Here is a 22428-nt window from a genome sequence, read left to right as displayed (position 1 = left end):
ACAGCTCAGAGGAGACCTGTGTGGTTTGGGTTCACTGTAGATGACAGAATCCAAAGCAAAAACCTCTTTGGGGCTGTTCAGTGAAAGGGCTCAGAGGACACTCAAGCACACTCAAGCAAGATAACCCACACAGACAGCTCACAGACGGACCTTTTGGAGACAGAGGGACAGCCACGAGACTCTAAAAGCGACTTGAAGTTTTAGTAGCGTTATTACCCACAGAATCAGGGTCAACATTCAGTCAAGAAGAATCATTCTGATTATTGAATTCGAAGATCTGATACCTTTGAAATGAAACACTTCACAAACTCCGCTGCAATAAGAAATACTTTTGATTTTTTCAAAAACAAATGATTGGTTTTGAAAAAACTCTATGGTCTTGGGAGGGGACAAAGTTAAAGATATTTGGCAAGCTGAATACAACCCAATCTGATTTGGGAATTATTTTGAGGACTTAATTAGTGTTGCTCTATATATTTTGTTTGTGATACAAATACACACATATCTCCTTAGATATATATGTACATATAAATATATTTATTTCCTGTGGAAAGGAGGTTTTAAGTCACTCTGTATTTCTTTTTCCACAAGTCTAATACCGAATTATGAGGATGCAAAGGCTTGCAGAATGTTGAGCTAACCTGTGCAAGGGCCAAACTTCAAAGAAAGAAAATGATTGATTGAAACACACGCACACACGATTTTCTTAAAGTTATGGAAGATTAGGTAGGCACAGTTGATTGTTCTGAACGGGTAGGAAAACTGGGGCAACCAGCATAGATCTGGACAACCACGGAAAGCCCACAGCAAGGACCACACCGTGACCAGCCACCAGAGATTCAGGATGACAGACTTACCGAGGGCGTCCACTGGCAGGGGGGGCACACGGTGAGAAAGTGCAGGATACACAATTGACACAAAAAGGAAAATAATAGAGTCAAACTGGTATTCGAGCAGCAGTCTTCCCTTTCTTTCATGTGTTAAAACAGTCCATGGCTTGCCACCGAATTTTATATTAGGACGATTCAACCCGCATCCGCCAGGTTCCCTTCTCTGACTTGCTAATAGTCTCTCCTTCCCCTCTAAACAGAACTCTTCCTAGTTCCTAATCATCATCCCCAGAGAATGCAGCAAGGTTTCTTCTTAAAAAGAGAGATGAAGGATATATTCCCATAAGGGAGCCAATTAAGATGCTTTAACAAGAAAAACTTTCAAGTGTAATTTATTGTAACTTGAACAGTAACTAGGGAAACCAGGATCCGAAGTTCAAGCTGGGGTGAAATGAAAATTTAAAAAATAAAGAAAGAACTTAAAGTTTCTGTATAATAGCAAATAATACGCTAACATGGGACTCTGTTAGTTAGGTTTGTAACACTAGCTTTGCAGCCTCTGCTGAAAAATGACACATTCAACTATTTCAAAGTCAGGCTCAAGGGTTAACATAGTAAAAATGTTTCAGCTCCCTCTCTCAAAGTCTCTGATAAACTTTCAGTAGTTACAGATGGAAACAGAAGGCTTTACCATAATTAATTTTTCAATTTAAATTAATAATGGTATGAGTTAGTGAAATGAGAAATAAGGCTGCTGACTTTGGACAGTAAGGTGGCAACAGTGGGCAAACAGCATAAAATGTTTCCCAACTCCAACCTTCTCTTACTCCCACCAACACTAGGTCACAGCTAATTCTAGGATCTCGAAGGCCATGAGCTGACATCAAGCAGCTGGGCCTGATGAAGGCTCAAGAGATGCCTCTCAGAGCTCGGCGCTTCTGAGTCAGCTCCACACCACTGCCTCATCTTCCTGCTGCCTTTGCCTTGTCCCCCTCATCTGTCAGCAAGGCTGGCTCTGCCCCATGTGCTGACTCTGGGCACTAGCCTGGAACTTCTCGAAGGGCGGGCACTGTCCCTTCTGCTCCCAACTCCCTGCCTAGTGTTTATGCCTGGTAAATGTTCAATTAGCCTGCCTTCCACAAAAATAGGTACACTCACCCATAGATGGAGCATATATCAAGTTGTTTTAAAATGATTTTGAGATAAAGTCGATCCAAACCCAAAAAACCATTAAAAGGTTTTTGACGGTAATATTTCATTAAATACCTTTAGAGCACAAGTTATCGCTCTATAGTATCTTAAAAAAAAAAAAAAAGTCAAATCAGAATGTGGCAAATGGTGTCATAGCTGCAGAGTGAAAGTAAAGGTAAACTGGTCTCACACAAAAATCACATCCCGTATGTGTCTGCTCATGTCCAGGGCAGTGCTAAACCCATCCTTAAATGCACAAAGGCTCTGAAATTTTGAAAAGGAGAGTCAGAAGAATTTTTAGATCAAAGATCACAGTTTTGGAAAAAGGTGTGGCAGAAAGCTGTCTGACAATCTCCTAAAAACATACCTAAAAGGCAGTGATTATTGGGCTGTATAAATCAGATTTAGTTCTACCAGGACAAATTAAAAAAAAAAGGATCCAAAGCATTTGTCCTTCCTAACACATGGTATAAATTTCAGAAGAACAGCCAACACTTTATAAGCCGAGAGTCTAGGAAGCCACCACTTGAAGGAGATGGAAACAGATGGAGAGATGTGTTTTAGCAGAAAGGGAAATGTTAGCTAACCAGACCCCAAAATAACTGGAAGCCCTGAATAAGCAGATTTCTTCCAGCCCTTAACCTGTAGTGATTCTCAGGCCGTGCATTTTCTAGGACAGCATTTCATAACAAACATTCACTCAGAATGACAATTCTAGTACTTCCTAGAAACAGAAAGTGCCATTCACCCCAAAAATACACAGATGTGAGAACTTAGTCCAAAAACTGCACTTATATATTTTTGGGAAAAAAAATTTATAAAGGAAAGAAATAAAAAACTATTTCAGATTGTACGCTGGAGTAACTAGAAAATCATTTGGAACATTCTAAGCTGATCTGACTTGGCTTGTAGACATAAGAACACCGTCACGGCTGCCTTGTCTGGAAAGGATATGGTGCCCAAGATCATCACGTATGTGGTTGGGGCTGGAAAGACCCCTGATCACAGCCTCCACTCTCTCAGCCTTCAGGCCCAAATGCACCAGGAAACCTCACTAGTAAATGTCAATTATTCCTGAGTCCCAGGACCAGACACATCTCCCACATTTTTCAGGCTGGCACCCGATGTATCCTGGGTCTTTCTGTCCAGCACCTTGATGGGAAACTCGGTATTCTCCCTAGGCAGCCTAAGCAGTGCTGGGCAAGTCTACTTGCCAGAAACTTCCTTTTGTGTTGCACTGCACTCAACCTATCCGGCATCCCCTGTAGGTCCAAATTCTGCTAATTGGACAATGCCACTGGTTTTGAGTGATAGACCAAGACTGTCTCAGTCTCCACGCAGAATTCAGAGAAAAGGATTATCACCGCAGCCAAGGACTTACGGCCTCCGGAAAGAGAGCTCTGGAAGAGAAAAGGGAAAACAGCTTCTTTTTCTTAGCTTATCCTTTTCACCAAACTCCCAAACCTTTTCCAAGCCACAGATCTGACCTGGAACCTCTCTCCAAACCAATTAATTTCTCCTATCTCAAAGCTGTCATGTTGTCAATTAGGTGGAGTTCAGCTCCAAATCTTTACCACCCTGTTCTTCCATGGGACCTCAGATTCAGTAGAATATGGTGGCAGTTTTATCTACATTTACCACTAGACTCATTAAAATGTGACCGGCCACAAACCCTATTACTCATCAAACGCTAGCCCCCAGGTGCTCTAGTTAGACAGAATGTAAATTTCAGAAGCACCAAGACCAGAAAAGCACATCCAAAAGAAACAGCTGGGGCCAGTACTAACAGAAAAACTGATCATGGGTGAAGATTCTGCTGCCCTGATCTTGAAATGGCCTCATGGTTGTTATAAGAACTAGGAGACAGGGGCGCATTTTTTAGAAATGCCAAAGCTTAAAAACTTTGTCCTGTCCCCACGCCTCTTCCACCAAACTATCCCAACTTTCCAAGAGCATTTTCTTTTCATTCCAAATGAGAACTGCTTGTTTAGGAAAGAGGAAGTTTGGATCTGGGAATTTCTACCTAAAAGAGCTGTTGTCTCAAACAGACACTAAACACCACCCACCCACAGAGCATCCTGATGGGGGAAAACCCCATTTTATCAGTTGTGACGCAGCAAATTCAAAATCTTGCTATCAAGAAGAATAGTCTGGAGGGAAATGTCACCTTCTCAAGTTCAAGAGAGTCCCTGCATCTTGTTAGGTCTTAGTAAAATGTTACTAATGTCTGCAGAGTGGATGTGGCTAGATTTTTCTCTTCAAACTTCCAGTCCAAGTTGGGAAAGCAGAGCTAGGTCACAGATCTGACAACGAACTGGTCTGTCAGTGATGTTCAGCTGTGTCAGGGAGGTCATCTTGCACCAGCAATCTCGTCTTCCTTATCCAGCTCCCACCCTCATGAACCCCATGAAAAATCTCCTTGTACAGCAATGACTCCCAGCTCCCACTGCAACCATTTCTAACGTCCTCACAAGGCTTAATAAAGGGTTTCGGAGATTATAGGCTGTGAAAGATGGAGGAGAAAATGACATCATTTCTGCAATAATTACTATAGAACACTTGCATAAAGGCTTCTATGCATTATCCCAAGGCTTCCAAGAAACTTACAGGGTTCATTACAACGCACATTAGGCGTTGGAACTGTCAAATTTTGGAGATGGGGTGGGGAAGGGAATGAGTCAAGTACAACTTTTTAAGGGTCTCAAATTAATAGATATTCTGCACTTGGGAATTTGAATTCAGAGAGATTTCATGAGCTCCTTTCTGTTCACAGGACTATCATATGTAAGGAAGCTGGACTGAAGACTTTGCTTCAAAGACAAACCAAGCATGTGGTCATTTTCCCTAAGAAGCACCCTAACGACAGAATTTGTAGTTACCTTTTTTAGCTTTCTTCTGTAGTTTCAGTGTATCTGAGGACTTCTTTTTTATCTCTTGGCGAGCTTTTTTATATTCTAAGAGAAAGCAGAATATTGAACAATTTTACCACTTTGCTCAACAGAAAATATTTTAGGAACAGTCATTGCTTTCATCACCAAAAGCATGAACTATGACACGCAATACATAGCTTTACTGGAATATAATACGATAAAAATCTCATGACACATTTTACAGCAAAGGGGCTAAGAACACGAAAGCCAACAAAATGCACTAAGGTCCCTCCCTGCAGTATTCATTCATACCAGCTCTGAGGAAAGACGGCATTTGGGAATATTAAAATAAAAATGAAAAATTCACAATTTCCCAGCTCAAGTATCGGAAAATGTTTACAATATTATCTTCTTTCCTAAGGCCCAAATCCCCAGTGCTTCACTCAAAGAAGAACCCATATGGCAAGATAGTGGCTAGATGTTACAATTCAGAAAAGAGCACCTCGGACAGCAGGGGAAACCAGACCACGTGGGAAAAAACTAGGCAAGACTGAACTGCTCCCACTTTCCCATTAATCCCAAGGCCAGACACTGTGGACATGGAGGAGGGGCAGCCCCTTGTACCACATCCCCCAGTAACCACTCCCTCTTCCCCCAGCAGCCCACCCCACCCCCGGACTTTCCCATTTTTGGGGCTGGCATCTCTGTCACCCAGGCATGGACATCTGAAATGACAGTCGCCTGACACTTCTCTCCGTGGCTGCCCTCATATTCAATTAATGGCCAACTTGACCAATTCCCACAAAGCCATCCCCAACCTTTCCCTTCCCCCCACCTCCAAGCCTATCAGATCTCTTTTATATGCACTTAGAATCAACTGGTAGTCAACTCTTTCCAGTTACATCCCCTCAGATCTACCCACACGCTTTCCCTCCAGCACACTGACTTCAGGTCGCATGATGCTCAGAGCAAGGTCTCCTGCCCCTTCCACTCCACCAGGACCCCACCCTTTGGCTCCAGAAGACCCACAGAGGTGATATCTGTCTGGACCACTCTGTCCCCAGACCTGGTGCATGAGGTTCTAGGACACATTGGTTGAAGGGATATAAAAAGAGAATGGCCAGTTCTGGACAGGAGACCCCAGGTTAGTTTATATCATTAAAAGTCTGGTTTTCAACAAATCTATGTATGTATATGTATGACTGAAATACTATGCTGTACACCAGAAACTGACATAATGTTATAAGCTGACTATACCTCAATTAAAAGAAAAAAAACCCCGAAACGAAACAAAACAGACAAAAAAAAGAAGTCAGGTTTCTAAATGTGCTGAATGCCTAAAGGGTGAGTCTCTGGCATTTAAGCCTGCCATTACCAATCGCTTTTAATTCAGCGGATCACAATAAATACCCCAAAGCGATGAGGCTATCCCCTAAGTAATGCTTCATATCCAAAACTCAGCCTCCAACACTGAAATGCCCACAGGAAAAGTGGGGAAAGAGCAGGTCCTTAGGGTGACACCAATCAACCCAGCAGAGGGACAGGCAGAGCCAGCAGCATGCCGTCGGAGACTAACGTGCGTCAGATGCCCCATACCTTTGGCGTGGTCTTTATCCAGCTGGTTGGCCCCTTTCTTCCACTCTTCCATCTGCTCTTGAAGTGGGTTTATCAGACAGTCGATTAAAGCACTTGTACCGAAAGAGAAAGAAAAGGAGAAATTAAGCAGACATATTCTGTTGTCACGGTTTAAACTCAGTTGTCAAAACATACCTGAATCACAATTACCTGGAGCCAGACAAGGCAGCACACTAGGGCCAAGTTCACATCCAAATCCCCTAATTTCCTAATAGCTGTGTTCTCAGTACACTTTTCAGTGCCTGGTAAGAAGCTGGACCCACGACTGGCTGGCCTGACCTCTCTTCTCATCACCCCTGTTTACAGTCCAACACTCGTATTAACCAGCAAGGTTGCAGACCAGTGGGGTCGCCCCTCTGGCTGCACAGAGGAGCCACTTGGAGAGCTTTCAAAAGGCAAAGACACCTGGGCCCCACCCCATACCTGATAGAAACCTGGAGGGTGGGCCCAGCATTACTTTTTTTTTTTTTTCTTTAAGACCCACATGATTGTGACGTGCATTCAGGGAAAGGAGTTGTGAACAGAGACGAACTGTGGACAGCCTAGAGGAGGATCAGAGGGGTAAGGGGTCTCCAGATACATCCCTTTATTTCATGCAGTCTCCCAAACAGGCTGCAGTCAGGTAAGCAGAAAGTTAGCTCCCCACGGAGGAGAATCATGCCAGTCAGGGGACCGAGGGTGCCATGGAGGGAAAGCTGGCCTGGTCCTACATTACAGAGGTTTCGAAAAATCAGAAAATGCCCATCAACTGCTTGACTTGAATCGGTGAGAACTACAAAAAAGGTGTTCTCAAACTGCTTTTTGATCCTGAGCCTCTGAAAATCCCCAAGTTCTGGGTATGACCTCCCCCTTTTCTTCCTAGGATCTACCAGCAGTTCCCGCCCCTGCATGTGCCCCCTCCAGCTGTCAGTGCAGCTCACACCCTCACTCCCTCCAGGTCTGTGTCCTAATCTTCCTTCTGAACAGAGATGCTCCCTAACCAGCCTGTGTCCAACAGCCACACCCACTCCCCACCTCCATGTGTTTCTCCTCGAGTCATTTATCACCCCCTGACATCCTATCAGATTTATACAGTGTCTAGAGCGTAAGCTCCGTGAGTGCAGGATGTGCTCCTATTCAGGGCTATGTCCCGCACACCTAAGACAGCGCCAGGCACATAGCAGGTGCTCAGCAAACAGCGGCTACTGAATCACTAAAATGGGATGAAGTGTCGCTGGACTGGCCTGGGAATAAACCAAGGTGACATGTGAGAAGAGGCGTGGTGTGTGCTATCTTGGGAAGCCCCCTTCCAGGGGTGAGGAGAAAAGGAAGCTGGATTTCATCACCTGCTCCAGCAGGTGCTTTCTGCTCTATGGATAATGCATGCATTTTCAGAAGAACCCTTCAGAGAGTCTTACACCCACGGGACAGAGGCTGAGATCCCAGCCCAAGATTATAGCATGTCAGCGGCCAGCCCAGGGTTCAGACCCAGGAGCCACTGTCTCCCAGACTAGGTGCTTCCCGCTGCATCCCACGGCCTCCCATGGTGGCCCGGCCCAGAAGGTCAAAGGGATGCCACCTTGGCAGCCCCTCACACAACTTGCAACTCTCAGAGCAGAATGGGGCAGGACTGCTGGACGATGCTGATCTGTTTGGAAGAACGTCCATTCGCATCTGGACCCTGGTGACTCCAAATCCCTGTGCTAGCCACTGCCATTTCTACCCATTCTGGACACCCGTGAATCAGACAAGAGGCCGGTAGCTTGGAAGGTTCTATGAGCTACCACTGTGGGCCTGGGGGAAGCACACGGGTCCCGAGTAACAGGATAGCAGCACATGCCTCCCTCTCCAGGAGGGCAGCTCCTCCTCCACGGGGGTTCCTGCAGTGGGTAGGGGCCCAGAGGTCTCAGCGGGACGCCCCACTCCTCACCCTGGAGGGTGGGGAGAGATACACAGAGAAGATCCTGAAGTGGGGGGTGCAGGTTCCACCAGGGCAGGGACCCAGGCCGTCTGGTTCTGCACTGTATCCCCAATGCGCAGACCAGTACCTGGCACACAGCAGATACCCAACTGAATATCTGTTCAGTGAGTGAGCAGAGTGATGGGTGGTGATGAGAGACTGGCTGTAGGGATTTAAATGTTGTGGGGAAACCAGTGCTGCTTGAGGTGAGTTATGCTAGGTACCACCACTTCCTTAACCTGAAATCAGCAAAGGGCATTTGAGACCCAGGAGAAACAGGGTCCTCACCTGGAAAACTGCCTCAGCTTGGCTTCTATGCTCCGATGCCTCATGCACATCCTGGTTAGGGCAGAGCCAATCTCCCTGGTACCACCTGCAAAAGCAACAGAGGCAAACTTGAGGGATAGGAGACAAGTAGGCATCACTGAGATCCCTAAAGAGAGAATGAAAGCATTTAAAAAACAGCCAGATTTCACCATGTTATAAAACCCATGCCACTGTGGTTCAGACTTCTCACCATGCACATGCATGTGGATGTAAATGTACACATACATGGCTACATATTTTGATGTCATCAACAAAACCAAAGCTATCTTCATTCTATATGATATCCTCTAATATTTTCTATTCTGTCTGGGTTTTTTTTTTTCTTTGATGCTGATTGTGACCCAGAAATTGAGTTTACATAAACCCACTCAATGGGTGTGAAGATGATTAAAATAGTATCTGATATTTATCGAAAAGCTGTAGTTCTTTTTTCCGCACTCCTGGCAAAATAATACTCATATTAACATTATTTGGAGCAGCAAATAAAACCATTCCAGCTAATTGTTTTAAGACTCATCTTCTAGCACAGAAGTAATTTAGAGAAGAGCAAGGCTAAAGCAAAATGAAAGAATATTTTTTGACGGGTTTGGGTAACACCAGTGAAGTCCTCAAATTCAGCAAATGTCGAAGTAAACTGAAATACAGCTTGGTTTTCCCGAAATTCTCGCCACACATTTCCCCTCAGGCACACCGTTTTCTAAGATTATTTCTGGAGTTCCCTTCCTTCCCCTTCTTAGAAACAACGCTTAAATCAGCATCTACTTGGGCCCATGTGGAGGAGGGGAAGCCAACTGTAACTGCACCGACCACTGGAAAGCACAATTATAAATGGTATGAAAACACTGGGGCTCATGAAATCAGAGGAAAAAGTGTCAAATAAAGCACTATTTTTTAAGAGACAAGGCTTTCAAGGGAAAAGCTGCAGGAATTTATGGTTGGTTTAACCAAGTCAAGGTGACAGGAAAAAAATTCCCTCCCTGATGAGTATGCGTGACATTACTTGGGGCTGTATATTCTGCTCTGCTTTCTCTTTGAGAAATGCCACTGTGCTGCTTCAGTTCCAACCTATCTTCCATTTTATCCTGCAAACCCAGCAGGTTTTCAGAACCCCCCAAATTTAGTATTAATAGTGATATAGGTTTAATATTTCCATATGTTTATTTTGGTCCAAAAACAAGCCTTTGGAGCAATTCTTCCATTCCCCTAAAACAGGGTTTCTCAATCTTAACATCACTGACACATCAGGGCAGGGTGATTCTTTGTTAGGGGGCTGTCCTGTGCATTGCAGGATGGCTAGCAGCATCCCGGCCTCAACCTACCAAAAGCCAGTAGCAGACCCCATATCTGTGACAGAAAAATGTCTCCAGACAGTCCCAAGGGTTCCCTAGGGAGCAAAATCTCCCCTAATTGAGAAGCCCTGCTGTACAAAGAACCTGAGCAGGAACTCAAGGTCACTCGAAGCTGATTTTCTAAATGACCAGAAGTATAAGATGTTGCCCTGTAGCTCCCAGCACCTGTCAGAAGTTAGTGAGTGACCACCTGAACCTCCCCATCTCTGGCAGCTCGCGCTGCTCCACCAGGGGGAACCAGTAGAGGGCGCTGTTTTCACACGAGCCACTTGCCTTCTGGGCTCACTTCAGATTCTTAAGCTTTGATTGCCTGTAAGCGAGGACCAGGAACATTTTATCCCCAGGGAAATATCTCCTATTTTTCCTGGGCCTTCATTTGATTAAAAGTTAATAACCTGGTCTTGCAGGGAAATTGGCACACTCATTCACAGCTGGTAGGAGTGTAAACTAGTACTTTTCTGGAGGAAAATTTGGCAGCATCAATCAACAAATGCCTTAAAAACAAGCCCCTGCTTTGACCCAGCAATTCTACTCCTAGAAATTTTACTGGAGGAAACAATCAAGGCTGAGAGCAATTCCTTACCAGTGAGGGTAGTCGTTGAAATGTTGTTGACTACAGTAAAGACTGAAAATGAAATCTCTTTCTAGGGGGCAGGCTGAACACTAGACACAGCCACACAACAGAACTGCATGCGATCACTAGAAGTGCTGGGGGGCGGTGTTTCAGGCCACAGGAAGTGGGTCGGTTGTACGGAGCTGAGGACGTGCCGGGCCCTGGGATGCGTGCTCTGCACACACAAACTCATCTAAGTCTCACCAGACTCCCAGGTGGCTGGGTGTTATTATCATCCCCATTTTACAGACAGGTAAAGCGCCGTAGGTAACTTGACCAAGGTCACGCTGCTAGTAAGTGGGATTCGAACCCAGGGTGAACTGGGTTCATCCAGAGTCCGTGCATGGAACCACTCAGCATGGGGCACTTATCCCAGAAAAAGGGAGGTGGGAAGAGGTAGAGCCAAGAGCCCAGGACACTCTGCTAAACTGGCTTATCTCCACCCTCCTGTGGTGTTAGAGTTTTACAGCCCAGCTCTCAAATTTGGGTTCCTGAGCCTAGAACTGTCGAATTGACACTAGGGGGACTAGGCGCCGATTCGTGCTAAGCTGCTACAGAGAGCTCAGTGATGGAGAGCTGCTTTGTTGAGGACCCAGACCTGTTTCCTAGAAAGAGAATTCTATGGACAGAAAAGATCACCTCAAAGCTCGGCTCCCTAACCCCATTTCTCTGTGCCATGATTTCAGTTACCCTCCCAGATTTTTTTTCTTAGATTGTCCCTGGCCACTTATCATCCCCAGGCAAGACCAAGGCTTCCCAGAAACAGTGAACTGCGGCCCGCCAACAAGCAGCTTCTACTCGTGCTGCGTGGGCCCCATCACTGTGCCTCTGCAGCGCGGGGCTTCCCATGAGGTGGGGGAAAGGAAGAACCGCAGACAGAACTTCCACGCCGCAGTGTCTCTGTCCAAGTGACACAAGGGCAGGGGACAGGCCAATGACATCCTCTGCGGACCCCAGGACCTGACCATTAGAATGACTGTTGATCTTGGCCACATGGGGCACCCTAAAAATAGCTCTATCTGTGGATGCGCTTAACAATGTCCTCTGCTCTTCCTGACCCTTGCTCAAACTTAAAAAAAAAAAAAAATCAGCAGGTTTGAAAAAGCTTCAGAGGAAACTGGCTTCAGTTACAAAGACAGAACAGGCATCTGGAAGAGCTCTGAGTTGTCAGTGAGAATATTTATGGAATCAAATGACTGAGACATACTCAGCCGCTTGTGAGTGAGGACAAGATCATCCTTGTTTCTGTATTCCCTGCACCCAGCGCTGGTGCTGAATGAAGCAGCCAACATTGACCATTTTGAGAAAGGAATGGTAGCATTTTGCCACACCTGGAAGTGGGACTCAGGACTCGGTTTGTCTTTCGTTTGATACCTAAGTATCTGTGTATTTTCTTTGTGCATTCAATAGAAGGTTCAAAATAAATACTGGATTCTTATTATTTTATAAAAGGTCTATACTAATTCAAGGTCAGCCTGGAGAAACAATGGCACATTTGTTTTCTATTGCTGCTGCCAAAAATTTGGTGACTTTCAGCAGCATACGTTCATATTATGGTTCTAGAAGTCAGAGTCCACTATCTGTTTTTCCAGGCTAAAACCAAGCTGTCAGGAGGCCTCTGTTCCTCCAGAGGCCCTGGGGGAGGATCTGTTTCCTGGTCTTTTCCAGCTTCTACAGACGGCCTGCATTCCTTGGCTTATGGCCCCTTCCTCGACCTTCAAAGCCAGTGGTGGAGCATCTTCTCTCTCCTCTGACCTCTGCTTCTGTCCTCACATCTTCCCTCTCTGACTCTGATCTTCCTCCTTATAACTCTTGTGCTGTCCTGGACCCACCTTAATAAGCCAAGATAATCTCCCCATTTCAAGATCCTTAGCTGAGTCCTATGTGCAAAGCCCCTTTTGTCAGGTGCAGTAACATAGTCATAGGTTCTGGGGATGAGGGACGCGGATGTCTTTGGAGGGGGCGGGGCATTATTCTGCCAACCAAAGATGAGTAGGCATTGTGAATTTGGAGAATGCACGGACACTGCGGTCAGCCTTCCCGGGCCCATTTCATTCATCCCCAGATGGTTCATCTGGGCCAGTGATCTAATTCTATCCCCTTTGGCAGTGGCTGGTTTGGGGATGAGACGAAGATGGAGAGAAGGCTGTTGGGGAGGCATCCAGGGAAAATGTCCCCAGTCTTAAGATCAACACACCAAAGCGACCCCACAGGGCGTGAACGGGAAGCAGGCTGCCCAGTAGCTGCAGTCAGCCGTCTATAGCCGAGGGGACACCTGCCTCAGAAAGAGGCCCATCCTGCGGACAGAACCCAGAAAGAGCCCAACTCTCCAATGACCTCATTGAGCACTCCCAGAGCACCAAACGTACCAAACATCAACCAGGACGGCAGGCCACCCCACAACACATTTTTATCAGGAACCTTTTCCCAAAGCGTATCTGTTTCATCCACACCCAATCTTAGCAGTGGAGGTAAGTGACCCCCACTCCCATGCACCTCCAAAACAGTCCTGGGGGCACGTTAGCATCCTAGCCCATCCTGTCCCTCCTCCGTGCCACACATTGAGGTGACTCCAAGCTGCCTGCAAGCCACAGTCTGCAGAGGGAGCTTTCCCACCGCGGCTGGCGCGGAGTCTTAGCAGAAGCTTCCCGCCATCTCTCGAAGTAGCCTGCGGGTCAGGAGGAACTGGGAGTCTGGGGCTGGCGGATACAAACTGCTATTGCGGGTCAGGAGGAACTGGGAGTCTGGGGCTGGCGGATACAAACTGCTATGTACAAAACAGATAAACAACAAGGTCCTACTGCACAGCACAGGGAACTACATTCAAGGGCTTGTAATAACCTGTAATGAAAAAGAATAGGAAAAAGAACATGTGTATATATACACATAGCTGAATCACTAGCTGTATACCAGAAACTAATACAACACTGTAAATCAAAGAATAAAAAAAAGAAAAAACCGTAATAATAGCACACAGCTGATTAAGCGAGTTAATACATTAAGCACCCAGAACAGTACTCCACACGTAAGTTCTTTAGAGTCTATGCTCTGAAAAAGTGTGTGTATATAACCGAATCACTCTGCTGTACACCTGAACATTGTAAACTAACTATACTGCAGGTAAAAGGTGTTTGCTATACATGTCCCCCCCCCAAAAAGCAATTGAGTCAAAGGGTTAAGAGCTTGGCTCTGAAGTCACACCATGTGGATTCAAAGCCCAGCTCCCCCATTCACCACGTGTGTGACCTCAGGAAGGGTCTACCTTGCTTAGACTCAAATGTTGATGACTGTCCTCCAAAAGAAACCAGTTATGCCCACTGGTGTTTCATGTCATCTACATCTCAGACGTCTCACCCCAAAGGCATCATCTGTGACTTCCAGTTGGGGCTTCTTGTGAAACAATCTGTGGTATTCTAGGTTTTTTTTTTTTAAACACCATTTTTGTCCCTGATCTTTTACAACTACCTCATCTATACTTAATTTGACAGCAGAGCTTTTTTTTTTTTTAATCTTATCTTTCCAAACAGTCCACTTATTTTGCAGAAACAGTCTTGATTTTCACACTCCTATCCCAAAGGCCGAGAAGGAGCAGCCAAGGACCCACTGGGAAGAACCTCCTCCTTATCAACAGTGATGCACCAACCAAGTGGTCACTGGATGGAACCCAATGCACTGAGAGGGTCATGGTCAACCGGCTGCCGGGAGTCCATCTCTCAGTGGCTCCGCCTTCAAAACAGGTAGGCAGCTGCCCCTGGCTCACCGGCTTCTAAAGGTGTCCGCTAGATCTCTTTGCCATTTTTATATAACAAAGCAAAACTCAAGTCTCTTTCAAGAAGGAAAGTTCCCACAGAATCCAGGAGACTCGGGACTACTTCCACAATGGCCCACGCGGCAGGTCACAATGTTGAGGATTCACAATACAAGGAAAGACTGTCTCTCTCCTGCCTCTCTCGCGCCCCTGCTCTACAGCCCAGAACCTTGAAATGTCAGGTGTCTTTTCACCATGACAGCCGGCCGGAGGACAGCCCGGGTGTTGCATCACAGAAGCCGCCTCAGCGACGAGCCTCAGCAGCCGCTTGGGCTGGGCTGGGCCCGGCGGGTGTACCATCTGCTACCCTGGGGATGCCCGGCGGCCGGCGCTCAGCGCAGCTCCCACGGCTCCGCACACGCCACGCCAGCATCACACCTGATGATGAAGCGGGTGCCCTCCTTCTGCAGCCTCAGCAGCATGTTTGGGGATGCTCTACTTCACAAGTTTAAATGTGGGTATACAGACTTCGAAAGAGAGAGTCAAAGAGTCTCTAAGTGGCACCTGGGTGTGAGCCTGAATTCTAAGAAGAAAGAAGGGAGCTTGATTCCGATGCGTGGAGTTCAACTGTGACGTCCCAGCTGACGGAGACCACACTGTGCCCAGCTGTCTAGTCCAGGGGACGAAGTCCGAAAGGCCATTAGGTGGACCCCATAAGGAGACCAACAAAATAATGGGTCAACAGGGCGCCCTGGGGCACTCCAGGCAGGAAACCAGCTGGACCTCAGCTGGAGGTGGGCACACCTGCTTAAAGTTCGAGAAAGTGAATCTTCTGGGCTGCATCAGATGACCTCTTTCTCCTCTAAGAGAAATAGTCTCATGGCAGCCGGGCTGCTGGAGAGACAGGACAGCATTTATGTACTCCCCGAACATTGCGGAAATGCTGCTGAGGTCTGCCTCTGTGCTGTGAGCGGAGAATGCCCTTGCCCTCCTGGGATGCGCAGCTCATTTAAACCTGGAAGCCAAAGATTTTCAGGGGTGGATGAACCTCAGAAAACTCACAAAGCAACAAACCAGCGGTTCCTTGCTGCTCAGCGTCCCGAGCTTGCCTTTAATGAGCGGAGAAGCTCCAGATGCCCCCTCAGGAGTCCTGCACTCACTGCCCTTTCTCTCGCTCAGGGAAACGCATCTGTGTCCTTCGCCGTGTACTTGTGAGGCGGCTGGTGCCTGTCAGCGGCACCGTCATTTTCATTAAAGGTCAGAGAAGGCACTCGGGATATTAAGAACATCAAACTAACAAACTGTGTTTCTTCTGGCTTCATCAGCATTTTATTTTTATCCTTGGGCACAGAGACATGGACAACTGGGAGAGGTGGTATCATCCGATGCCCTACATTTGTTTAACTACAGGGAAGGAAGGGAGAGGCAGGAATAACCAGTTTCTGGTCTAACAAGTCACCATGCAGACCATCTACCTTTACATCAGCCATGTAAGCGAGCTCCACCAGGCAGAGACACTGATCATTCATAAATCACTAAAGAACGTCCAAATACCTTATGTTAGCCCTGAAAATGGTTTCAAAACTATCCAAACATTTCTGCATATGCCATTTAAATCACTGAAATTTTCTTGCACTACACAATTTAATTTCAAGGAAACAAACCCATGAGAAACATGAGTCATATTTTAAGCAGTGGAAGGATCTGTCCCTTTGTCCTCATGGGCCGGCTTAGGACAAACGTGGAAAAACTTAAAAGATTTTCAAAAATAAACCCTGAAAGCTCCCCGACAAAGGAAGTGTAACTTCCCTTCTGCTGCAATGCAATCCTGACATGCGTCCAGCCTCAAGGAAGAGAAAAACATGCAGGGTTTCCTGTTCAGAAACTGTCTTCTTCAGCTGCATGTAGGGACAATCCAGCTGGTGTCCACAGGGCAGCGAATACTGTGCACTCAGCAAATGCTGGAGAGGGTCGGTGCCCCACTTTGGGAAGACGCCCTTGTGCCCACAAGCAAGGTGGAGGATACTGCAAACTGTAATCAGCTGACCATCTTTCAGCCAATCTCACACTTTCCAGCTTCTCCCACTTCACAACTTCTCAAAAAGCAGAGGAAACAAGAGAGGAAAAAAAATGACACACCACACAGTCCTACCACCATCTGGCGGCTTCAGACCAGCAAGCACGAGATTCTGGCATGCCCGGCGCTGGCAGCTACAAAGACCAATACTCCTCTTTCTTTGTTGCTGTTTTGAAAGGAAAGCGAGAATGGTAATATGGAAACACAAAAATACGGACACGCTCACACTTCTAGGAAAAACCATGGTAGGAGCGAAGGGATCTCGACGGGGACTCTGCCTGCCTTCGTTCCCGATGGAACGGTGCCTGGGGGAAAAGCACCGCCGGGGTGTCGCCCGGGAAATGCTGCTGGCTCCCCAACATCTGCCACCACTGTCAACTCCCACTGCCAGGCTCTGCCTCTGTTGTACAGGCGCAGAAAGATGCTCCTGCTGGAGCCAGGCGTGAGCGACTCGAGGACGCCAACTCATGCCAGCAAAGCAGATGTGGGCTGATGTGCAAAACCACACGTCGCTTACTTAGTTCGTGAAACTGAATTGTCGGGCAGATAAGATGCTCACAGCTGCTGATCTGAGCATTACCTCCCAGGCACCTTCAGGGAAGGCCAGATAAGTCAGAACGGGGCCTGCTGAATATGGAAGCGGAAGAGGGCAATTTCTGTTTCAGGGATCAGAGTGAGAGTCCAGTGCAGCCGTCTCCTGAAAAGGGGTGAGACCCCAGAGCAGGCCCTGGTGCTGCCTCTTTAGCTGCCCTCTGGCTCTGCTTCTGCTGGTGCCCAGACCTCCTTGTGACAGTTTATCCTTAAGACCTCTAGTATCTAGAATCAGGTTACCCTTGCGTGTTGCTGGCATAAAACTACTCTATTCCTTTAAGGGGCTTCTGTACGGCCCTGAACTATGCCAGAATGTGCTGACTTTACTACCTCTCAGGAAGCAATTTTGCTGCTTTTCAAATTATTAAGAGTAGCTACCGTTTACTGAGTGTCGGCAGTCTAACAAGCACTGGCAAAGCACGCTGTGTTCATTTTAAAAAATCTCACCATACTCCTCATGTAAGTATCAGTACAAGGCAGGGATTATTATCCTCACTTTACAGATGAGGACAAGGGGGCCCAGAGAAGTTAAGCAACTTGCCCAATGCTGCACAGCAGAGTTCAGGGTTTGCATCCAGGGTTGAGCCCACAGTTAGAAATTTTAACCATTCTTGAGGACATCTCATTATTGCTACTGTGTACCAAAATATTTGGTGGGTGAGAAGTTAGGTTTTTGCTTTCCAGTCATAGGATGCTATGATTGAGGGAAAAATAAAAACCCTGCCACCCAAACATCTGTGTTATCAGTCAGATCAAACCACACTGCCGCCACTTCCTTGCTGCACTGTGTGTGGGCTGGCCAGTGTGCACACACGGCCCTGGGAAGGTGGGCATGGACTGTCTCTGCAGGCGTCACCTCCTGCCAGCTTCCTGTGGCTCAGGGTGCTGTTTAGCCATGCAGAGGACCCTTCCCTACTTGCTAGGAGAATCTTTCCCCAAATCACCCTTTTAGCTACTGACCCATCCCAGGGGGGGCCCCCTGCAGGACAGTGTCCTTGAAACAGCCATCCTTGCTGGCCCAAATTCAGGATCTCCTGGTTTTCTGTAAACACTGTCATCTCATAAAACAGCACATGAGATGTGTGCACATCTTTGGACATAGTAGGTGCTCATCAAAGCTGAATAAGTGGGGCCCGGCAGACAAGCCAAGCTTTGAGTTCAAGGCTTACAACACCCTTCCCAGTTCTCTTAGTACATCTTCCTCCTCCTCGCCCTTTTCTCCATCCTTACGCCATACCCCACCTACCACTGAAATAAGGAACGAGATCAAGAGAAGCTAAGATTTAAGATTCTAGAGAAAAAGTGGCTGCATTCAGGCCAGGACCAACAGGACACCAGCGGAGGTCCATTTGTAACTAAGCTCCAGCCAAATACACCTAAGACCACTTAAATGGATTCATTACCGTCTTCTCTTCTTCCCCTCAATTTCTACCTCAAGTCGTATTTTCCCCTCAATGGTTTCTGAATGAATGTTTGGATGGTTTCTGATTGAAGAGTAATTGAAACTCCAACCCCAGGACAGCCAACAGGAGGCTGGCTCTCACAGCTGAACAGAGAAAGCAGGTCCAAGGCTCCCGCAGGCAAGGAAGCAGCACCGTGACACAACCAAAGGGTCCTCAGAACCCCACAAGCCAGGCCAGCCCCGTCCTCCATCTGTTTAACGCAGGGTGCAAACTGGTTTTAGCTCTCAGTTCCCCAGCTGAACCTCAAGGTCAAACAGTAGTCATTCGGATCCAAAAGCGATTTCCTTCCCCAATTCCCTGAGAACTCTGCCACCACACAGACCCTGCTGGGCGGAATGCAGGTGGACCAGCTGTCCTGGACTTGGAGGAGAGATATGCAGAATGTGACTGTTCACTGAGCTGCACCCCTACGGGACACGGGGGTCTTCTGCAGGGACAGGCTCCGGCTGGTGAAGCCGCCCACTCCCTGCCAGGCATCCTCCTGCCGACAGTGAAACGGCCACTCTGGGTCCAGAGAAAAGAGAAGGCGTGGGAGCAGGAGGCAAAGTCTAAGGTCAAAGTGGCTCAATGGAAGCCAAGGGTGGGTCCCAAAGCGGCCCGTGGTGCCACTCGCCTCACCTCTCCCCAGAACTGGGACACTGAGAAGCCCTCAGACGACTGAGTATAAAAACAGTGGGCCCAGAGCAATCTTTCTCTGCCTCCAGCACATACGTGCACTCAGGCTGGGATAATGGAGGGAGGGAGGGGACCACGTGGTTGCTCGCTCACCTCCCTGTCCCCAGGCTTATACGTGTGGGGCCACATTTTAACGCTGTCCTGGGCTTACTACTTCGTGGGCCTGTGTGCTCCACTGACAGGGGACCTCCTTGTGAACAGTGACAATCTCCAAGCCACCTCTGAATTCCCAGTGTCTGGCAAAATGGAATATGCATCATGCCAGACATTGGGAATTCCGGGATGAAGAAAGGCTTCATGATATTTTGCAGATAATGGAAACCAAAAATGAAAAAAAAAAAATTAGGCACTATCCTATTCTGAAGAGGACAGATGCCTCGTGTTTTGGCAGCTAAGCTAATCTGAGCTCCCAGGAGAGGGCGATGAGAGGTTCTTTATGAGTACTGGGCTCACCTGAGGAACAACCCTGCTCCATGGTATGAAAACAAAAGAGAACAGGAGTTGTGGATCCCAAAGCTGTGAGCTCTGGGAGGCCTGCCTGGTTTAAGGTTCAAGATTATCTCAGGAAAGATATTTAAATGCTAATTTGATAAAAAAAATCTTTAGATCAATGTTTGGCTCTTCTGCCAGCCTTTCAAATAAAATACTGGAGCACCCACTATGTGCAAGGCATTTAGTAACAATAAGAGAGCAATTCTTCTTCCACGTTAAGAACATGCACAAAAGAAAAACAACGAAGGCAAAACAGAGAATCGAGTCTTTTTGTTTTGAGATCCAGGGCTGATAATGGACCTCAAAAAACCCCCATTAGCATGGAAGAGGGCCCATTAAAATGTTCACAATATTCAGAACATGTTTTTTTTCCCCAGAAGATAATTACTAACAATCTCAGGAAGCTTTCGGTCCCCTTATATGCTGTTAGAAAAGCCTTTTGCAGGAGCAGCTCTGTTGCCATGACAACAATCACTTGGCTGAGTATAAAGGAGGACGAGGGACCTACCAAATGGTACTCTCAACAATCAGCCCTGAGGTTTCTTAAAGCCACTTGCTAAAGAACCTTTAGCATCTCGGAGTTACAGAATTGACAAGCTGAATGAGACCTTAGGAGTAACCTAGTTTTTAGCACGTCACTGCAATTTCTCCTTTTGCATCCTTGCCTGAGTCACCTAGACTCCCTGAAACACCTCTAGGGCCAGAGATCTGACTCTGCTCTACCGTCAGAGGAAGAGGGCAAGGAGCTTTTCCTTGTAATCCTTGGAGGAGGTGAGCACAGGTTTAGGAAGAGAGGGAGTTATTTGAAGAACCTTTCCCTTTCCAAGCAGAAGGTCTGGGTAAAGCATTCTGGCCTCACTGGCAATGGCTGAAATTAGCTCGATGAGGCTCAACAAAACAAAAATTGCCATGGATGGTAGCTTCTCCCAGGTCTTAAGTACAGATCTGGTTTCTAATTCTAGCCTTTAAATGCTACCTGGAAATTCATAATTATCACCTAAACAGGAAAAGCACCAAGGACCCTGGTCATATTCAGCGAACCACTTGGGAGGCTGCTTATAGCAAAAACAACCACATGCCTTGAGTCCACATGCTGTATACACAGTGCCCACCCGCAAAAACCCACCGGGACAGGCCTCTTCAGTGACCTCTGTGGAGCATCTCAAGGACGGCTTCTTCCAGGGCCTTGGTCATTTTTTTTGAGATGAATGTACATGGATTCTTAGGTCACTCCCAGGGGAACACATTTATGTAGACCAGGATTGGGAGAAGGGGACGGGGTGAGCTGGGGGGATTGCTGAGCTGATAATTCATATCATAAAAGTGGGTGCAAGCCTTACTGAAGGGGAACCCCACACCTCACCCACATGCCCAATGAGGAGGGATGCGGCCTGCAGAGGAGCCTTTCAGATCAAGCCGACCTGAGCAGGCGACCTCCAACTGTTTCCTGACACCACCCCATCATGGTGAGGTTCTAAGGTAACAGGTACCTGGGAAGCTCTCCCGGGTGCCTGCTTCCATCCTGCCCAGGACAGAACAGCCCAGAACCCTTGACTTCCTTCAATTCACCGTGCCCCTTCCCAGGCGGCTCTGGACACCACTGCATCTTTCAACAGTCACTCTGGGTCCCTGCAGCACTACCTGGGACCACCCTCCTGAAGCAAGCCTAATGGCTCAATTCATATGAAAGAGCTAGAAACATGTAAAGGAAAGGTTCTGTTTTAAAACTGCAGCTCATTTATTGTCTTCTGAAAAATTTCTACCAACCCAAAGGAAGTCAAAAAAGCAAAAGGATCCACATGGCCTGGAGTATTCTCCTTGATACCAAACACCCAGCTGGGCTTATTTCCATGGGAACAGATCTGATGTGAAGATAGGACCAGTGGCCAGGCATCTCCCCAAAATGCTGCCATGCAGCCCCCCAGAGCTTCCCACCAACGTTCCCACTCCTTTAGGGAAGAAGCCAGCAGACCGTCATAATAGTACTTAATCAGCAAACTTTAAAGTTGGAGGCAAGCATTGGCTCCTCTGAGAATTGATGTTGATTTGGTGAGCATCCCACAGAGAAGGCATTAAACCGCTCCAAACCAGGGGCAACAACTAGGGGAAGACAAAGACAGACAGCAGCTCCCAACCAGAAAGTGGAGGACAAAGGGTGGAGGGGCTGGCAGGAGGGGACATGTTCCCATTAAAGAAAATGAGCTGGCCCTCCCCCTCTGTGGGCCTGTTAGCCGCGTTTCCAGATGACCCCACAGGGCCACAGGAAATGGCTCAGGAGGACGGTCATTAGGTTGAGAATAGCTCGGCGTCCAGGTAGCTGAAAAGATCAGCTCCCAGCCCTGGAGAGACTGGTTTATTTTAGGAGACAATTACCCAGTTATTACAAAGCTCAGACTGACTTTTCAGGTAGAAGTCTGGGCATCAGGGAGCTTCTTGTCCCAAGGAAGAAAACAGGAAAAGCAAGGACATTTGAATAACTTCAGGTTTAAAGAGTGTGTCTGTGTGCATCTTTGTGTGTGTGTGAGAGACACAGACAGACAGGCGTGAACCCCAGGGCAGGGACAGACAATTAAAGCACCTGACAATACTAAACCACGAGGTTCACACTGAATTGTAATCAGCCCACAA

At 47.2% G+C, this 22428-nt stretch overlaps 1 protein-coding gene across 12 annotated transcripts in view; it reads right to left on the bottom strand.

Annotated features, from left to right (window-relative positions):
* The window catches only part of MTSS1 (MTSS I-BAR domain containing 1), a 152250-nt gene that overhangs the window by 27028 nt on the left and 102794 nt on the right, over window positions 1–22428 (bottom strand). For 6 of the 12 annotated variants that reach the window (XM_031439593.2, XM_064476853.1, XM_064476854.1 and 3 more), the window contains exons 4-7: window positions 8754–8838; window positions 6488–6579; window positions 4901–4975; window positions 858–869 (exon numbers count right to left, since the gene is read on the bottom strand). In XM_031439593.2, coding sequence (XP_031295453.1) covers window positions 858–869; window positions 4901–4975; window positions 6488–6579; window positions 8754–8838 — 264 coding nt within the window. The remainder of the gene's footprint in view (window positions 1–857; window positions 870–4900; window positions 4976–6487; window positions 6580–8753; window positions 8839–22428) is intronic. The other 6 variants (XM_031439595.2, XM_031439594.2, XM_031439599.2 and 3 more) reach the window with 1 other exon arrangement.

Source organism: Camelus dromedarius, chromosome 20 (genome assembly GCF_036321535.1).
Source record: "Camelus dromedarius isolate mCamDro1 chromosome 20, mCamDro1.pat, whole genome shotgun sequence".
Taxonomy (NCBI): domain Eukaryota; kingdom Metazoa; phylum Chordata; class Mammalia; order Artiodactyla; family Camelidae; genus Camelus; species Camelus dromedarius.
The sequence above is the reverse complement of the archived record's forward strand: the minus strand, read 5'-3'. Positions and strand labels throughout refer to the sequence as shown.